This window comes from Xyrauchen texanus, chromosome 8 (assembly GCF_025860055.1).
Source record: "Xyrauchen texanus isolate HMW12.3.18 chromosome 8, RBS_HiC_50CHRs, whole genome shotgun sequence".
In the NCBI taxonomy this organism is placed as follows: Eukaryota; Metazoa; Chordata; class Actinopteri; order Cypriniformes; family Catostomidae; genus Xyrauchen; species Xyrauchen texanus.
Genome location: NC_068283.1, coordinates 39,177,162 through 39,192,290, shown reverse-complemented (window position 1 = coordinate 39,192,290; position 15,129 = coordinate 39,177,162). Strand labels below are relative to the sequence as shown.

The 15,129-nt window shown below is 40.0% G+C and overlaps 1 protein-coding gene across 3 annotated transcripts in view; it reads right to left on the bottom strand.

Moving 5' to 3' along the window:
* The window catches only part of arhgap17b (Rho GTPase activating protein 17b), a 43,236-nt gene that overhangs the window by 13,446 nt on the left and 14,661 nt on the right, over nucleotides 1-15,129 (bottom strand). For all 3 annotated transcript variants that reach the window (XM_052131454.1, XM_052131453.1, XM_052131455.1), the window contains exons 3-14: nucleotides 10,521-10,625; nucleotides 8,416-8,492; nucleotides 7,526-7,637; nucleotides 7,361-7,437; nucleotides 7,025-7,142; nucleotides 6,120-6,188; nucleotides 5,623-5,704; nucleotides 5,021-5,148; nucleotides 2,327-2,438; nucleotides 1,468-1,549; nucleotides 1,140-1,220; nucleotides 920-1,033 (exon numbers count right to left, since the gene is read on the bottom strand). In XM_052131454.1, coding sequence (XP_051987414.1) covers nucleotides 920-1,033; nucleotides 1,140-1,220; nucleotides 1,468-1,549; nucleotides 2,327-2,438; nucleotides 5,021-5,148; nucleotides 5,623-5,704; nucleotides 6,120-6,188; nucleotides 7,025-7,142; nucleotides 7,361-7,437; nucleotides 7,526-7,637; nucleotides 8,416-8,492; nucleotides 10,521-10,625 — 1,157 coding nt within the window. The remainder of the gene's footprint in view (nucleotides 1-919; nucleotides 1,034-1,139; nucleotides 1,221-1,467; nucleotides 1,550-2,326; nucleotides 2,439-5,020; nucleotides 5,149-5,622; nucleotides 5,705-6,119; nucleotides 6,189-7,024; nucleotides 7,143-7,360; nucleotides 7,438-7,525; nucleotides 7,638-8,415; nucleotides 8,493-10,520; nucleotides 10,626-15,129) is intronic.

Genomic DNA, 15,129 nt, shown 5'->3' with positions numbered 1-15,129 from the left:
GACGAATTGATTTTCAACGATAACTTAAAAACTTTTAGAGGCAGACCTACCGTGAGCTACGAGGTTGTTCATCGATGGTATATGCTTTCGCTGAAGCCATCCGTCGCCGTTATTTCAACTTCATTGTTTAATCATTGTGTTTGATAGCGGAATTCATGGTAAACAACTACATTACCCATGGTCCATTAGAGAAATCTTCACCAATCGGAGAACCGCGGCTAACGAAGCTTGCGAAACGTGCCTCAGAGTGACCGCACACTCCCATGACGCACTGTGAATGACATAATCGAGTCGATGTCTCTTCACCCTTAAACTACTTTGTTATTTGTACATATTGGAATAGTTTGCAATAAACGTAATATACATTTACATTTATGCATTTGGCAGATGCTTTTATCCAAAGCGACTTATTACAGGGACAATCCCCCCCGGAGCAACCTGGAGTTAAGTGCCTTGCTCAAGGACACAATGGTGGTGGCTGTGGGGATCGAACCAGCAACCTTCTGATTACCAGTTATGTGCTGTAGCCCACTACACCACCACCACTCCCCCCGATATATATTGTTTCTATAATCAACAACCTAAAACCAATAGTTTTATATATTACCATAGTTTATTATACAATGCCATTATTCTCAGTGCTTCATGGGATAGTAGTTCATGCCCTCATGAAAGTCAGTAAGTACACAGCCTTGTACCTTTGTCTTTTTGTGCGATTTTCAAATACTTTTTTGCCTCAAAACAAAGTTTGTGATGTTGTGATTTACCCTGAAGCTGGTTGGTTTGGTTCATGGCCTAAAACTCTTTTATAAAGGATTTTATCAAAAGCCTATGGAAGAAATGAATGGAGAAAATACTTCCAGAACCAAGGCGGCTGAATAAGTGGGCAGGCACTATTGCGATTGGATGTGTTTCTCACCCCTCTGTCTTGGCCCACAGTAAATTGGGTCCCAGTACGATGGCAATGTTACTCGCTGTCATCTTATTGATATCACTTTCCTGAGCAAGCTTGGCAAGAAACTTCACTAAGTACCTTCAAAGACACAGATTAGCTTGTTAGGGTCATAATAATTGCTACAGTTCAATTTTGATTTCATGTTGACTTTAATGTGGTAACAAGCAGATATGACTTCACAAACCTAAAATTGGTCTTGTTGGCCTTTGGTAACATGTCACATACAACCCACAGAGCCTGAAGTCTTTTATCGGGGTCAGAAATACTGCAAAAGAGAAATATGAATATTGACAATATGAACAAATTTGAATATTGTGACCTTTTCTCAGGCAACATGCCATTGAAATTTCAGTGCAATGATCGCCACACCTGGAATACTTGAATCCTAATTGGCATGCGGAAAATTCGGTGTAAAGTTAGTATTTCTTTTCAACTTTGTCAGTGCAGATAGCAATTGTTTTATCAGTGCTAAAACAGACATACAGTGACTTGACAGTGTAAATGTGCTTTACCTTGAGGCGTTGATCCACTCGTCATACAGCTGGTAGCTCATCAGAGGTTCAGGCAGCTCTCGCAGGTACGATTTCAGGGCTCCTACATAACCATGAGTGAACAATGGCAATAAACAACATTAAAGGGATAGTTCATCCAATACGTACAATTCTCTCATCATTTACTCGCCCCCATGCCAACTCCAGTGTTTAGTGAGTTTAGTGAAGTGGTGGTGGCGTAGTGGCTAAAGCACAGGGCTGTTAATCAGAAGGTCACAGGTTCTAACCCCACGGCCACCACCATTGCATCCTTGAGCAAGGCACTTAACTCCAGGTTGCTCTGGGGGGATTGTCCCTGTAATAAGTGCACTGTAAGTCACTTTGAATAAAAGCTACTAAGATGCATTGCATTGCATGGACTTACAGAGCTAACAATCTTTGTGTTCTGCAGAAGAAAGTAAGTCATGCACATCTGGGATGAGGAGGGAGAGTGAGAGAAGTTTCCTTTTTGGGTGAACTATCCCTTTTGTACATATTCAAGCTTCTGACAGATCTCCACTCCTTAAAGATGTCTCACCACTTACTCAAATGCGTCGATTAATTATCATATTGCTGTGGCTGTTGGCATCCTTTTTAATCGAGTTGCAAGACCTCAACTGGCTATTTTTTGTGTTTCACCGGGGTTGTGGACAGAACTGAAAGGTTCCAGCTTTCAAAATAACTCTGTGCCAGAATTTGAGGTTTGTAATGAATAGATGATCAACAAGATAACAAACACAGTTAAGTCACATTTTGGGAAGTCACTCTAAATGCAAATATGGCTTTTCACAAAACCGCTAAAACAAAAATAACAGCCAATGTGTGGGAAAGCAGAACGTACCGGCTACAGCGTGAGGGTCAGAATAAAACTCCTCCAACTGGGAGGTGGAACAGTCCAGTGCCGCCTTTAGCTTCTTGAGTTTGGAGGCCCCAGCAGCGATACGGAACAAACCCTGTCACGAAAGGAGCTGTTATAAACGTGCAAGACCATACAACGTACAGTAAATATATCAACTGGAATGCAAGAAATGCTGATGTGTGAAAATGATTCAAAATGCTGCCAGGGGCTGTTTTCATTTCTGTCAGTGAAGGTTTCAAAGGGAAATGACTAGTGCCAATATTAGTGTCAGTTGTCTGTGTTTAGTTATAAAAAAAGAAAAAAAGAGAAGTGAAGCAGTGGATGCTAATTACGCTGATGTACAGCCACAGTCTCACTCTCACAAATAGATTGTTTACCATCATACAGATCTTATCTGTAGCTCTGCCTTGAAATAATTGCGACAAAAAGCTACATTAAATAATATATATATATATATTTTAGCAAAAAGTAATAATTTTTCTAAACTAAATGAGCTGAATTATCCTTTCGGAATAGATTTTGAAAAATGGACATTATCGAATAATTCGTTAATGAACAACTTTTTTTTTTTTTCTAAAGAATTAGTGCTTGCGAAGTTTGCCATCAAGATGCTAGACATAATATGTGTGATTGTCACGACATTGCAATGTGTTTGCTAAGGTGTTCTGAGTGGTTGTAAGTGCATTGCTATGCAGTTGCTAGGGTGTGTTGATGGTTGCCTTGCCAGTGTGTTGTTATGGGCTGTTAAGGTCTTGCTATGCGGTTGTTAGGGTGCTCTGGTGGTTGCCAGGGTGTTGCAAAATGTTTGCTAATGTGTTCTGAGTGGTTGTTAGTTTGTTGCCATGCGGTTGATGGGGTGTTCTGGTGTTTGCCAGTGTGTTGCTCTAGGTTGCTGGAGTGTTCTTGTGGTTGTCAGGACATTGTATTTACTGAGGTGTTCTGAGTGGTGTTTCTGCATTGCTATGTGGTTGCTAGGGTGTTATGCCAGGACATTGTTATATGTTTGCTGAGATGTTCAGAGGGTTTGTAAGTGCGTTGCTATGCAGTTGTTAGAATGTTTTGGTGGTTGCCAGAGTGATGCTATGCGATTGATGTTCTGGTAGTTGCTAGGGTGTTCTGCCAGGACATTATGTATTTGCACAGATGTACTGAGGAGTTGTAAGTGTGTTGCTATGCAGTTGCTATGATTTTTTGGTGGTTGCTAGGGTGATATTATGAGGTTGCTAGGGTGATCTGGTGGTTGCCAGGGTGTTGCTATGTGGTTGTTAGGGTGCTCTGCCAGGAGGTTGTTGTGTGTTTGCTGAGATGTTCTGAGAGTTTGTGTGTTGTTATGCAGTTGCCAGGGTGATGCTGTACAGTTGCTAGGGTGTTCTGGTGGTTGCCAGGACACTGTTATTTGGATGCTATGCTGTTTTACCAGGATGTTGCGAAGTGCGAAGTGTTCTGCAAAGTGTTCTGAGTGGTTGTTAGAGCATTTCTATGCAGTTGCTAGGGTGATCTGGTGGTTGCCAGGGTGTTGCTATGTGGTTGTTAGGGTGCTCTGCCAGGAGGTTGTTGTGTGTTTGCTGAGATGTTCTGAGAGTTTGTGTGTTGTTATGCAGTTGCCAGGGTGATGCTGTACAGTTGCTAGGGTGTTCTGGTGGTTGCCAAGACACTGTTATTTGGATGCTATGCTGTTTTACCAGGATGTTGCGAAGTGCGAAGTGTTCTGCAAAGTGTTCTGAGTGGTTGTTAGAGCATTTCTATGCAGTTGCTAGGGTGTTCTTGTGGTTGCTAGGCTATTGCTATTTGGATGCTATGCTGTTTTACCAGGATGTTGCAAAGTGTTTGCTGAGGTGTTCTGAGTGCCTGTTAGAGCACTGCTATTCAGTTGCTAGGGTGTACTGGTGGTTGCAGATTTTTGCTACTCTATGCCATTGCTAGAGTGTTCTGTCAGGTTGTTAATATGTGTTTGCTGAGATGTTCTGAGTAGCTGTCAATGCATTGTTAATGGTTGCTATGGTGTTCTGGTGGTTGCCAGGGTGTTTCTTTGTGTTTGCTAAGGTGTTCTGAGTAGTTGTTCTGTTTGTTGCCATGCAGTTGCTAGGGTTTTCTGGTGGTTGCCAGGACGTTGTTCTGTAATTGCTGATGTGTTCTAAATGGTTGTTAGTGTGTTGCTATGTGGTAGCTAGGGTGTTCTGGTGATTGCCAGGATGATGCTATATGTTTGCTAAGGTGTTTTGGGAGGCTGTTAAGGCATTGCTATGTGGTTGTTAGAATGATCTGGTGGTTCCCAGGGGATTTCTAGGCGGTTGCTAGGATGTTCTGGTTGGCTGCTAGGTGGTTGGCCCAAGTCAAAAGAGTCCAACCCTGAGTCTCTATGATAATCTGGACCTTAGATATGGCTCCCTCCTTCGATGTAAATCTATGGGATTTTTACGCCTGTTTTAAACACCAGGTGAATATCAAACGTTTGATTGCTTAGAAAAATATATAATACAATCCCTTCATTCATTCTTCCTTTAAAAAAAGATTCTATACTAAAGTGCCCTTTGCAAAATAGTCCAAAGACAGAAAGATTGAACACTTCCTTTAAAATGACAACCATCTGCTGCTGTGTATCCAAAATCAAAGGGACATGTCTTTTAACATACAGTAAATGTATGTTCTCATGTGTTGTTAAAAAGGATAGAGTACCTCTTCCTGCATGCCGGTCTCCAGAAGCATCATGATACAGGCCTCTAAGGGCAAAGCGATCTCTCTGCTAGTGCGTTTCAGATGTTCCTCTAGAAAGGTGCCAAACGCTGGCTTCTCTGTCCATTTATCTATGTCAGATGAAGAGAGGGAGAGTGAGAAGAGGAATGGACCATATCATTTGAGTTATGGGAGAAAATATAACAGGAACACAATGTGTATGGAAGATTTGTAGCATGTAAAATGGGATCTGTTAAAGTGCTAGCCACCAGACTATTGAATTATTGATTCATGGCTTGTTGATGACTAGCAAGGTCTACAGTGTCTTGCCCATTTAACCTCATAGAAACACATGAAGCACTATTATTTATACCATTCTCAGATGGGAGTCGGATGGGTGTCAGTTTGAACATTAAAGATCAGATAGAGGATACATTTTGTCTCAGTTTCAGAACATAAAACACATGCTCCAAATATGGTTTGACTCCTAAAAATTAGCAATAGCAATGTCTCCTCCTAAGTGGCTGTATTAAGTGTTTTAACAAGATGTGAGTGTTCCATACAAAAGTGATGTTTGTAAAGGAAGTTAAGGGTAAATATCTCACCTTGCTGGGACTGTATGGTGGGCAGGATGCTTTCGATGGAAGCCAAAGCTCTTCTATGGTATTCAGCTTGTGCTTCTAATAACTGCCCAGACAAATGTAAACATTAGCCTTCTTTTTTTTATTTTTTATATGAGAAGTAAACACATGATTTGTGACTTACTGTAAAAAAAAAGTATCTTCTATCCAAACTGGATTTTGCATATTAAAATTACAATTTGTCATGTATCTAACATCTATTTGCATAGTGAATTGTGATTGGTCTTGTCTTCCTTGCATATATCTGATCAAATATAGCCAACTTTACTCTGCACAGTGACAGTGTGTGTCGATTCTTCCTACCCAAGTCAAAAACCTAAGTTAACCTTAAATCTAATGTTCAAGTTAAGATGAATCCCTCCAGTATTAATCAAACTTTAGAAGAGAATATTTGTCTTAGACCTGTCAGCTTGCTGGTGTGTGTTGTTCAAGCTCCTGTAAAGCTCATCGAGATGGCTTACCAAGACATAATAGCAAGCATATTCTCCTTCCTTGGAGGAAAAGATGTACATGTCTGCCGCCAGTTGATCCTAGAGACAAGAGAGATTCAATATGCTCTCAATGTCCGAAATATAAAAGGTTCTAAAGTAATATATTAATTAGTCTGATTAGTCTAGCTTTTTATTCCATCTTAGATTAGCCCCACTTAAAAGAAATTGCTCACCCAAAAATTTTAATTCTGTCATTTACTCGCCCTCATGCATCCCAGATGTGTGTGACTTTCACAATGCAAGTGAATGATGATCAGAACTTTGGAGCTCCAAAAAGCACATAAAGGCAGCATAAGAGTAATCCATAATACTCCAGTTGTTAAATCCACATCTTCAGAAGTGATATGATAGGTGAGGGTAAGAAACAGATCAACATTTAAATCCTTATTTACGATCAATCTCCACCTTTGACCAGCCTCGACCAGTAGGTGGCGATATGCACTGCAAATGTGAATCCCCATTAAACAAAAGAAACATTTGGTAGTGAAAGTGAAAGTGGAGATTTATAGTAAAAAGGACTTAAATATTGATCTGTTTCCCACCCATACCTATCATATTGCTTCTGAAGACATGGATTAAACAACTGGAGCCTTTATGCAACTGTATGTGCTTTTTGGAGCTTCAAAGTTCAGGCCACCATTCACTTGCATTGTATGGACCTACAGAGCTAAAATATTCAAAAAATCTTCATGTGTGTTCTGCAGAAGAAAGCAAGTAATACACATCTGGGATGGCATAAGGGCGAGTAAAGGATGAAATAATTTTCCTTTTTGGTTGAACCCAACCGCCTTTCATTCACACAGTTTACCCAAAGAGCATCTGTATATCCCAATAAAACGTGAAACAACTTTACCCAAATGTGTACAGTTGGCTACCTTGCATATTTCCATTTTGATCTGGGCGTCGTCCATCTCTTCCTTAAGTGTGTCAACTTTGGCAGCCATCGCTTGAGCATTTGTGGCCGAAGGGAACACCTTTGCGGCCTGGTAATACCTGCATTATAATAGATGTAATCTATTAGCTGTAAGCCAATGCCATTTCTTAGACGGACTCATAGCAATCGGACAGCAGGATCTGGTGTAGTTATAGTATGGCTGAAGATGATGTCATGAAAACCCATTGACGTTATCAACGGCTAAAGATGATGCAACATAAACCTGCTGAAATCCATCATGCAGTGGATGTGTGTCATTTCATTTATAAACACACACCTGGCTTTTGCAGAATCATAATCCAACACAAGCTTGGCTAAATTCTTTCTGTGCTTCAGGAGATTAGGAACGTCCACCTTCAAGCATAAAGACAGAAATGTCACCTACATTACATAGCATGTTTAAGTAGAAGCAGGTTACGTGCAGGTCTTTGGCATTACATACCTCTGCTAGCTGACTGAGAGGGTCTAGAACGTCTCTCTCCAGCTGGACCTCATGTTGGCTCTGCTCGTAGGCCAGCTTGCTTTCAGCCTCTCCGCAAACTTCCATCATCTTTCTGGAGACACAAACACATAAAGGCACATGCTCCATTACTGTTAGTGATTGAGCCAAGTAGAGTAGTTTCCGGACATTTTCAACATCCTTTGATGGTCCTGGAACATCATATGTATTAAACAATCATAGCCCTAAACCTAACCCAACAATAACCTATTCCTAAAATGAGAGGGAAATAATAGGTTGATGATAGGAATGGTGTTCAAGCCCCTACTACATCTAAACTACACCCTACAATCATACTGGTTGATAGCAATATTGCTCAATGACCAGCAAGGATGATGATCTAGGAGCATGTCCTACATGGTTAAATAATTCTAAGTCCACCCACACATACACGTCCAGTCAAGGAAGCCCTTGCAAGCAAAACGTACGATCCCATCTCGCTAATCTAATACAATGAACCAATCCTCATCAAGCAGCAAGAGGCTACAATAACATTAGCTTTTTATGATCCTGACATTGTATATGGATTTCACTGATGTTTTTAGCAAAACCGTATTTTCACAGCTCCGTCCCCCGTAGATACTGTACACGTCTGCCTGAGAAAACAAATCACTCGGGGATGTTCAGTCACATGGCTTCAGAGGCCACAGCAACACTTTTCCTGAAAATGTTGCATGTTTGATCATCAAACTGACTGAGCCGTTGCCCATAGAAGAGTTCATGTTCGAAGTTCCCTCATTAAGGGTATGAAGCACTGGCTAGGCGGACCAAGTTACTGATGGTCTTGGACAACCCATCTGGCTATGAAAGAGCCAAAGAGCTTGCAAACTCACCCAATGAGAGACTCGTCTCCTAGCTGAATTCCTCCTTCCAGCATGGATTGTGAGAGGGCCGTAAGAGGAAGCTTTTTCTAAGAGGACAAAAATACTGAATCATTTAACCAATTGTGATATAGCTGAAAAATCTCTATTCTTTTCAGCCTTTTAATGATATTCGCTATATATTGTGATTATTATCTATTTGCTCTGAAAAGGCTTTAAGGGATAGTTCACCCAAAAAAGACAATTCTCTCATCTTTTACTAACCCTCATGCCATCCCAGATGTGTATAACACAAACAAAGATTTTTAGAAGAATATTTCAGCTCTGTAGGTCCATATAATGCAAGTGAATGGTGATTGGACCTTTGAAGCTCCAAAAATCAAATAAAGGAAACATGGGGTGGCCTGGGTAGCTCAGCGTGTAAAGATGCTGACTATCACCCCTGGAGTCGTGACTTCGAATCCAGGGCGTGCTGAGTGACTGCAGCCAGGTCTCCTAAGCAACCAAATTGGCCCGGTTGCTAGGGAGGGTAGAGTCACATGAGGTAACCTCCTCGTGTCACTATAATGTCGTTTGCTCTTGGTGGTGCGCGTGGTGAGTTGTGCGTGGATGCCATGGAGAATAGTGTGAAGCCTCCACATGTGCTACATCTCCGCGGTAACACACTCAACAAGCCACGTGATGAGATGCTTGGGTTGACGGTCTCAGACGCGGAGACAACTGAGATTCGTCCTCCGCCACACAGAGTGACCTGGAGACACTATGCCACCATGAGGACTTTGAGCGCATTGGGAATTGGGCATTCCAAATTGGGGAGAAAATAAAAATACAAATATCAAAAATAAAGGAAACATGGAAGTGATCCATAAGACTCCAGTGGTCAAATCCATGTTTTCAGAAGCAATAAAACAGGTGTGGGTGAGAAACGGATCAAAATGTAAGTCCTTTTTTCCTCTAAATCTTCATTTTCACTTTTACATCTGAAAGACACATGTGGTGCCTGTTTAGTCTCACTTTCACATAAATAGAAAACAAGATATTGATCTGTTTCTCACTCACACCTATTATATTGCTTCTGAAGACATGGATGTAAACAGTGGTGGTGGTGTAGTGGTCTAAGCACCATAACTGGTAATCTGGTAATCAGAAGGATGCTGGTTCAAGCCCCATAGCCACCACCATTGTGTCCTTGAGCAAGGCACTTAACTCCAGGTTGCTCCAGGGGGGATTGTCCCTGTAATAAGTGCTCTGTAAGTCGCTTTGGATAAAAGCGTCTGCCAAATGCATAAATGTAAATGTAAATGTAAACACTGGAGTACACATTGACTTGCATTGTATGGACCTACAGAGCTTATATATTCTTCTAAAAATCTTAATTTGTGTTCTGCAGAAGAAAGAAATTTTGAATTTTCATTTTGGGGTGACTGTCCCTTTATGTACTGCTTTTTTTCTAGGAAACATGGATGTCATTTCGACTGAACAGCCAGCCATTGTTGCAAAGTATATTCAAAATGTTTAACGTAAGAACAAAAATCTATAAATGACCCATATTTGTTTTTAACACTGTTCTCTCTAAATAAAAGGAAGAATTGCAATTCAAAATGTTTGTTCAAATCATTCTCATTTATATGCACTAATTTAACAATATATAGAAAATGCATCAATTTGTAAATATGGCAGTTTATTAAAATATTTAATACATAAAAAAATTGCTGATGTAAATCAGAGTAATGTATCGATTCACTTAAATGACCAGTTTGAACTGATTCAATGACATGGGTGTCACTTTGATTTAAAAATGGGTGGGGACACAAAGTGGCTAAACTCATGAATATTAATTAGGTTATGTGCAGATAATGTCAAATAATATTTTACTGTTTCAAATATTGATGACCAATTCAAGCACTCCTATAAATATAGTTTGTGATAACTTGATCTGACACTGTCAGCTCTGGGATTGTGTTAGTCAGTGGATAAATACATGGGTCAGTATCCTAAATTCACAAGGAGCTCCAGGTTCTAATCTGCCCTAATATAATGTTTTTTTTTTTTTAAATAAGTGAAGATTGCATCTATGTGTATCATGATTGGGGACATCAAAGGCAGCCATTACTTACATGTCTCTTTTCCACATCTGTGCCCAGACTGCCCTGTAGACATGTGACCATCCTTTTGTGTGCATTGTGAAAGACCAATCGCATTGTTTCCAGTCGCCGCTCAATCTGTAATCAAGCACACAATCGACCATATTCACACCCAGTTATTCTCCAGTTCAATCATCAAAGGTTCTAGTATCCATACTAAAGATCCGTTACCATGGTTACATGCACACCTGTTCTGCATTTCCTGCAGGATTTGCAGGGTCCCTCTTGAGTGTTCACTGCCCCCTACTCACTGAGCACGGGATATCGGTTGAAGTGGACAAAATGTATTAATTTGGGATACCCCTGTAGAAAGGCGAAATAATCAAGGGGGAGCTGAACCAATGATGTGAGTTTGGGGTGGGGCTTTCCCTCTGATCAATGGCGAGTATTTTGGAAACCAGTGTGAAAATAGTCGTTATCTTCTCAGTTCCCTTTGGTGACGTTAGTGGCGCAGAAAGACGGCTTATACTTGTCTACTTATTTTATATTGGACGGATTGGGATGCAGATCTTCCTTAATTTGTTTCCAGGATGTGTCAATGTTTGTCTGTGGTTTGTGCGTGAACCAGTTCCGCAGTTACTGAGCTGTTGTCTGCATGCATACAGTTACAGAAAGCCGACAAACTGACAGTGGTTTTGCTTGTAGAGACTTGTTGTTTCTCACATTCTCACTCATATCTAAATTGAACAAATCCTTAAAATGTGTTTGACAATCTCTTAAATAGCTTCAGACAGATACAGTGGAACTGAAACTTGCTGGTTGAGGTAGAAGCTCTTTCAGGATTGCAGTCAAGCGACATGACCGCAATGCTGACAGAGCTTTAACCTCACACTGTTTTTAACTTAAACTGTTGTTTCAGTGCAAACTTGCAATAAAGACGGATTAAAAAAAAAAATCTATATGCAGAAGATACAATTATACATGCATTTATGGTAGAATATATCCTAGAATTAATTGAGTCCACTGATAGTGTCATTTACTTTAACATGTTGTCGTATACATTTATAAATAGATGCAAGACATCATATACACATGCAAGTCGATAAATAGGAAATAAATAAACCAAAAAGGATTATGTGGTGATAATAAATATTCTGAAAAAATCAGATAATATCTTAAATGGTTAAAATAATAATTTATATTATATTACATTTTTATTTTATATGATTTCCTGTTTATTTATTGTTTATTTTAGTACATTTAAGATATAAAAAATAATATCTGGGAAAATAAAATGTATAATTTATATTATATATTATGTTTAAATTTTATATAATAAATAAATAACATTTATTTATAATGTTTTCTGCTAAATATTATATATATAAAAATGATAAATTATATATAATTTTTATATTTCATTTATATTATTTAATATATTATGATTTTAGAATATTTACATTATTATAATATCTTATAATATACAAATTATATACAAAATTCAGTTTCTGCAAAAAATTGCATATTTAAAAAATGATTTCGTTTATATATTGTATTTATATTATTTAGTATATTGTTTATTTCAGACTATTTACATTATAATATTTTTTATTAAATAAAAAGTATATAAAAAAATACACTTTTTCTCCTAAATATTGCATATAATCAATCTCTCTCATTTGCTCTTTATCTAAGCCATCGACCCACCACAAGATTTCTGATCCAGAATTCTATGGTGAATGAGGAAAAGGGAAAAATGGAGAGGAAAAGAACTACATTACAGATGTTCTGATCAAGGCTCCACAGTTCCAAGCAGAACAACATGTCAAGACAAACAGGAAATGATGACGGAGCCCCACCAGCCTGTGGCAGAGTTCACCATGCTGGGGATGATACTCAGTCGACAAATTACTAATATAAAGAACCTCAACCACTACCAGAGAAAGTGCAAATACAGGAATCATCTGCAAACACCACCAATTCCTTAAAACCCAGTGGATATCCAAACCAGTCTTCATTTGGAGTCATTTAAAGAGGGAGTTTATGGACCATTATCATGTTTCTCTTCTCTACTAGTAAACCATAGATGCTGAGCAATCAGGCAGTTAAACGTTGACCCTTGGATATGGAAAGCATGAGTGAAGTTGAAGTTGCAGTATATAAGCAACATTTAAAAGTTACAAATGCTGACAAGTTTGAACATGAGACCCTTTATCGTCTTGACGCCCATGTGAAGCATTCAGTGGCAGAAAGTATTTGGACTCCCTTACGTACATCTATAAATGTATGAATGTCTCTGGATTAGATAAAAAAAATTAACTAAACCAAATGTCGGGTGTGGAATGACATCATGACCAATCAAATTCGACTCGAGTAGTCGTGCAACCCTTAATGTTCTCTTTTATAGGAACTTTCCTTGATCTTTAAACATCAGAATCAGAATGAGTTATTGCCAAGTATGCTTACACATATAAGGAGTTCGTCTTGGTGACAGAAGCTTCCAGTGCACAATCAATACAACAACAACAAGACAGAGCTAATAAATAAATACAAATCTGTTATAGATATATAGTGCAATGGAATGTAAATGGCAGAAGAGGTAGGATATGTTGGATAAACATAAATGGACTAAGCTGTTTATTGAACATAATTATTGAGATGGATAGCCTGAGGGGAAAAAAACTGTTCTTGTGCCTGACAGTTCTGGTGCTCTGTAGAGCTGTCCAGAACCATTCAAAGAGGTAGTGGGCTGGGTGAGTGGGGTCCAGAGTGATTTTTCCAGCCCTTTTCGTCAATCTGGAAGTGTAAAATTCTTGAAGGGATGGCAGGGGGCAAACAATAATCCACTCAGCAGCCCAAACTGTCCTTAGTAGTCTCCTGATGTCCGATTTAGTAGCTGAAACAAACCAGACGGTTACTGAAGTGCAGAGGACAGACTCAATGACTGCTGAGTAGAACTGTATCAGCAGCACCTGTGGCAGGTTATTACAGCCTCTGCTGGGCCATTTTCACAATGGAGTCAATGTGGGTCTCCTGCTTCAGGTCCTGTGAGATGGTAGTGCCCAGGAACCTGAATAACCCCACTGCTGCCACAGTGATGTTTAGAATGGCGAGGGGGGTCAATGTTGGGGGGTTTCTCCTAAAGTCCGCAATCATCTCCACTGTCTTGAGCGTGTTCAGCTGTTGACCTTCGCGTATCAGGTGGATGCGGTGTGTAGAAAAGACCATCAATGTATGTACTTTTATCGTAAGCTTCGAAGTTTTAATGTTGATAATACTTTTATGAAAATGTTTTATTCTTGTTTTATTCAATCTGTCCTTAGGTTTTCTTTTGTTAGCTGGTGCGGGTCACTTAACCTTAAAAATAGACACAGATTGCAGGGTATCGTTAAAGCGTGCCGCAAAATTGCAAGCATGACCTTGAATGACTTAACTCATCTGTACAAGGTAAGGGTTTTAAAGAAGGCCCAGATTATAGCCACCCCCTGTCCAAAGAGTTTAAGTTTCTAACATGATACAATCTGCCAACATGTAGGACAAACAGACTTTAGAACTTATTTGTTCCAGCTGCCATTGGCGTCCATTTAATAATGTTGTCTGCTGATTGTGTGTTTACTGCTGACTGCACAACAAATGGCTCCTCAGGGACATTAAGATATCCTTGACCTTGAGCTCCAGCTTGTTTTGACTGCACCAGACAGCCAGCTGTTCAACCTCCCTTCTGTATGCAGACTCCTTGTCATCCTGGATGAGGCCGATGACAGTGGTGTCGTCTGCAAACTTCAGGAGCTTGACAGAGGGGTCCTTGGGAGTGCAGTCATTTGTGTACAGAGAGAAAAGTAGTGGGGAGAGCACACATCTCTAAAGGCCACCAGTGCTGAACGTACAGGTGCTAAAAGTGAATTTCCCCTGTCTCACTAACTGCTGCCTGTCTATCAGAAAGCTGGTAATCCACTGACAGATAGAGGTAGGAACAGAGAGTTGGTTTAATTTAGGCCGGGGAATAGCTGGGATGATGGTGTTGAAAGCCAAACTGAAGTCCACAAAAAGGATCCTTGCATATGTTCCTGGTTTGTCCAGATGTTGCAGGATATGATGGAGTCCCATGTTGACTGGATCCTCCACTGACCTGTTTGCTCAATATGAAAATTTAAGGGGATCCAGAAAGGGTCCAGTGATGTCATTCAGGCGGGTCAACACCAGTCTCTTAAATTACTTCATGACCATAGATGTCAGAGCGATGGGTCTGTAGTCATTAAGTCCTGTGATTTTGGGTTTCTTTGGGACAAGGATGATAGTGGAGCATTTTAAGCATCAGGGAACTTCACACCGCTCCAGTGATCTGTTAAAGATCTGTGTGAAGATGAGGGCCAACTGGTCAGCACAGGATTTTAGACAAGTGAGTGAAACACCATCAGGGCCCTGTGCTTTCCTTGTCTTTTGTTTCCGGAAGACCAGGCACACATCCACTTCAAAGATCTTAAGTGCAGGTTGAGTAGCATAAGGGGGGGAGGGTGTTTGTAGGGGGTGTTAATGTTTGTGTGAAGTGGGGTGTTAGATTGGGCTTTTCAAATCTACAGTAAAACACATTCATGTCGTCAGCCAGTTGTTGATTCCCGACAGTGTTGCGGGATGATGTCTT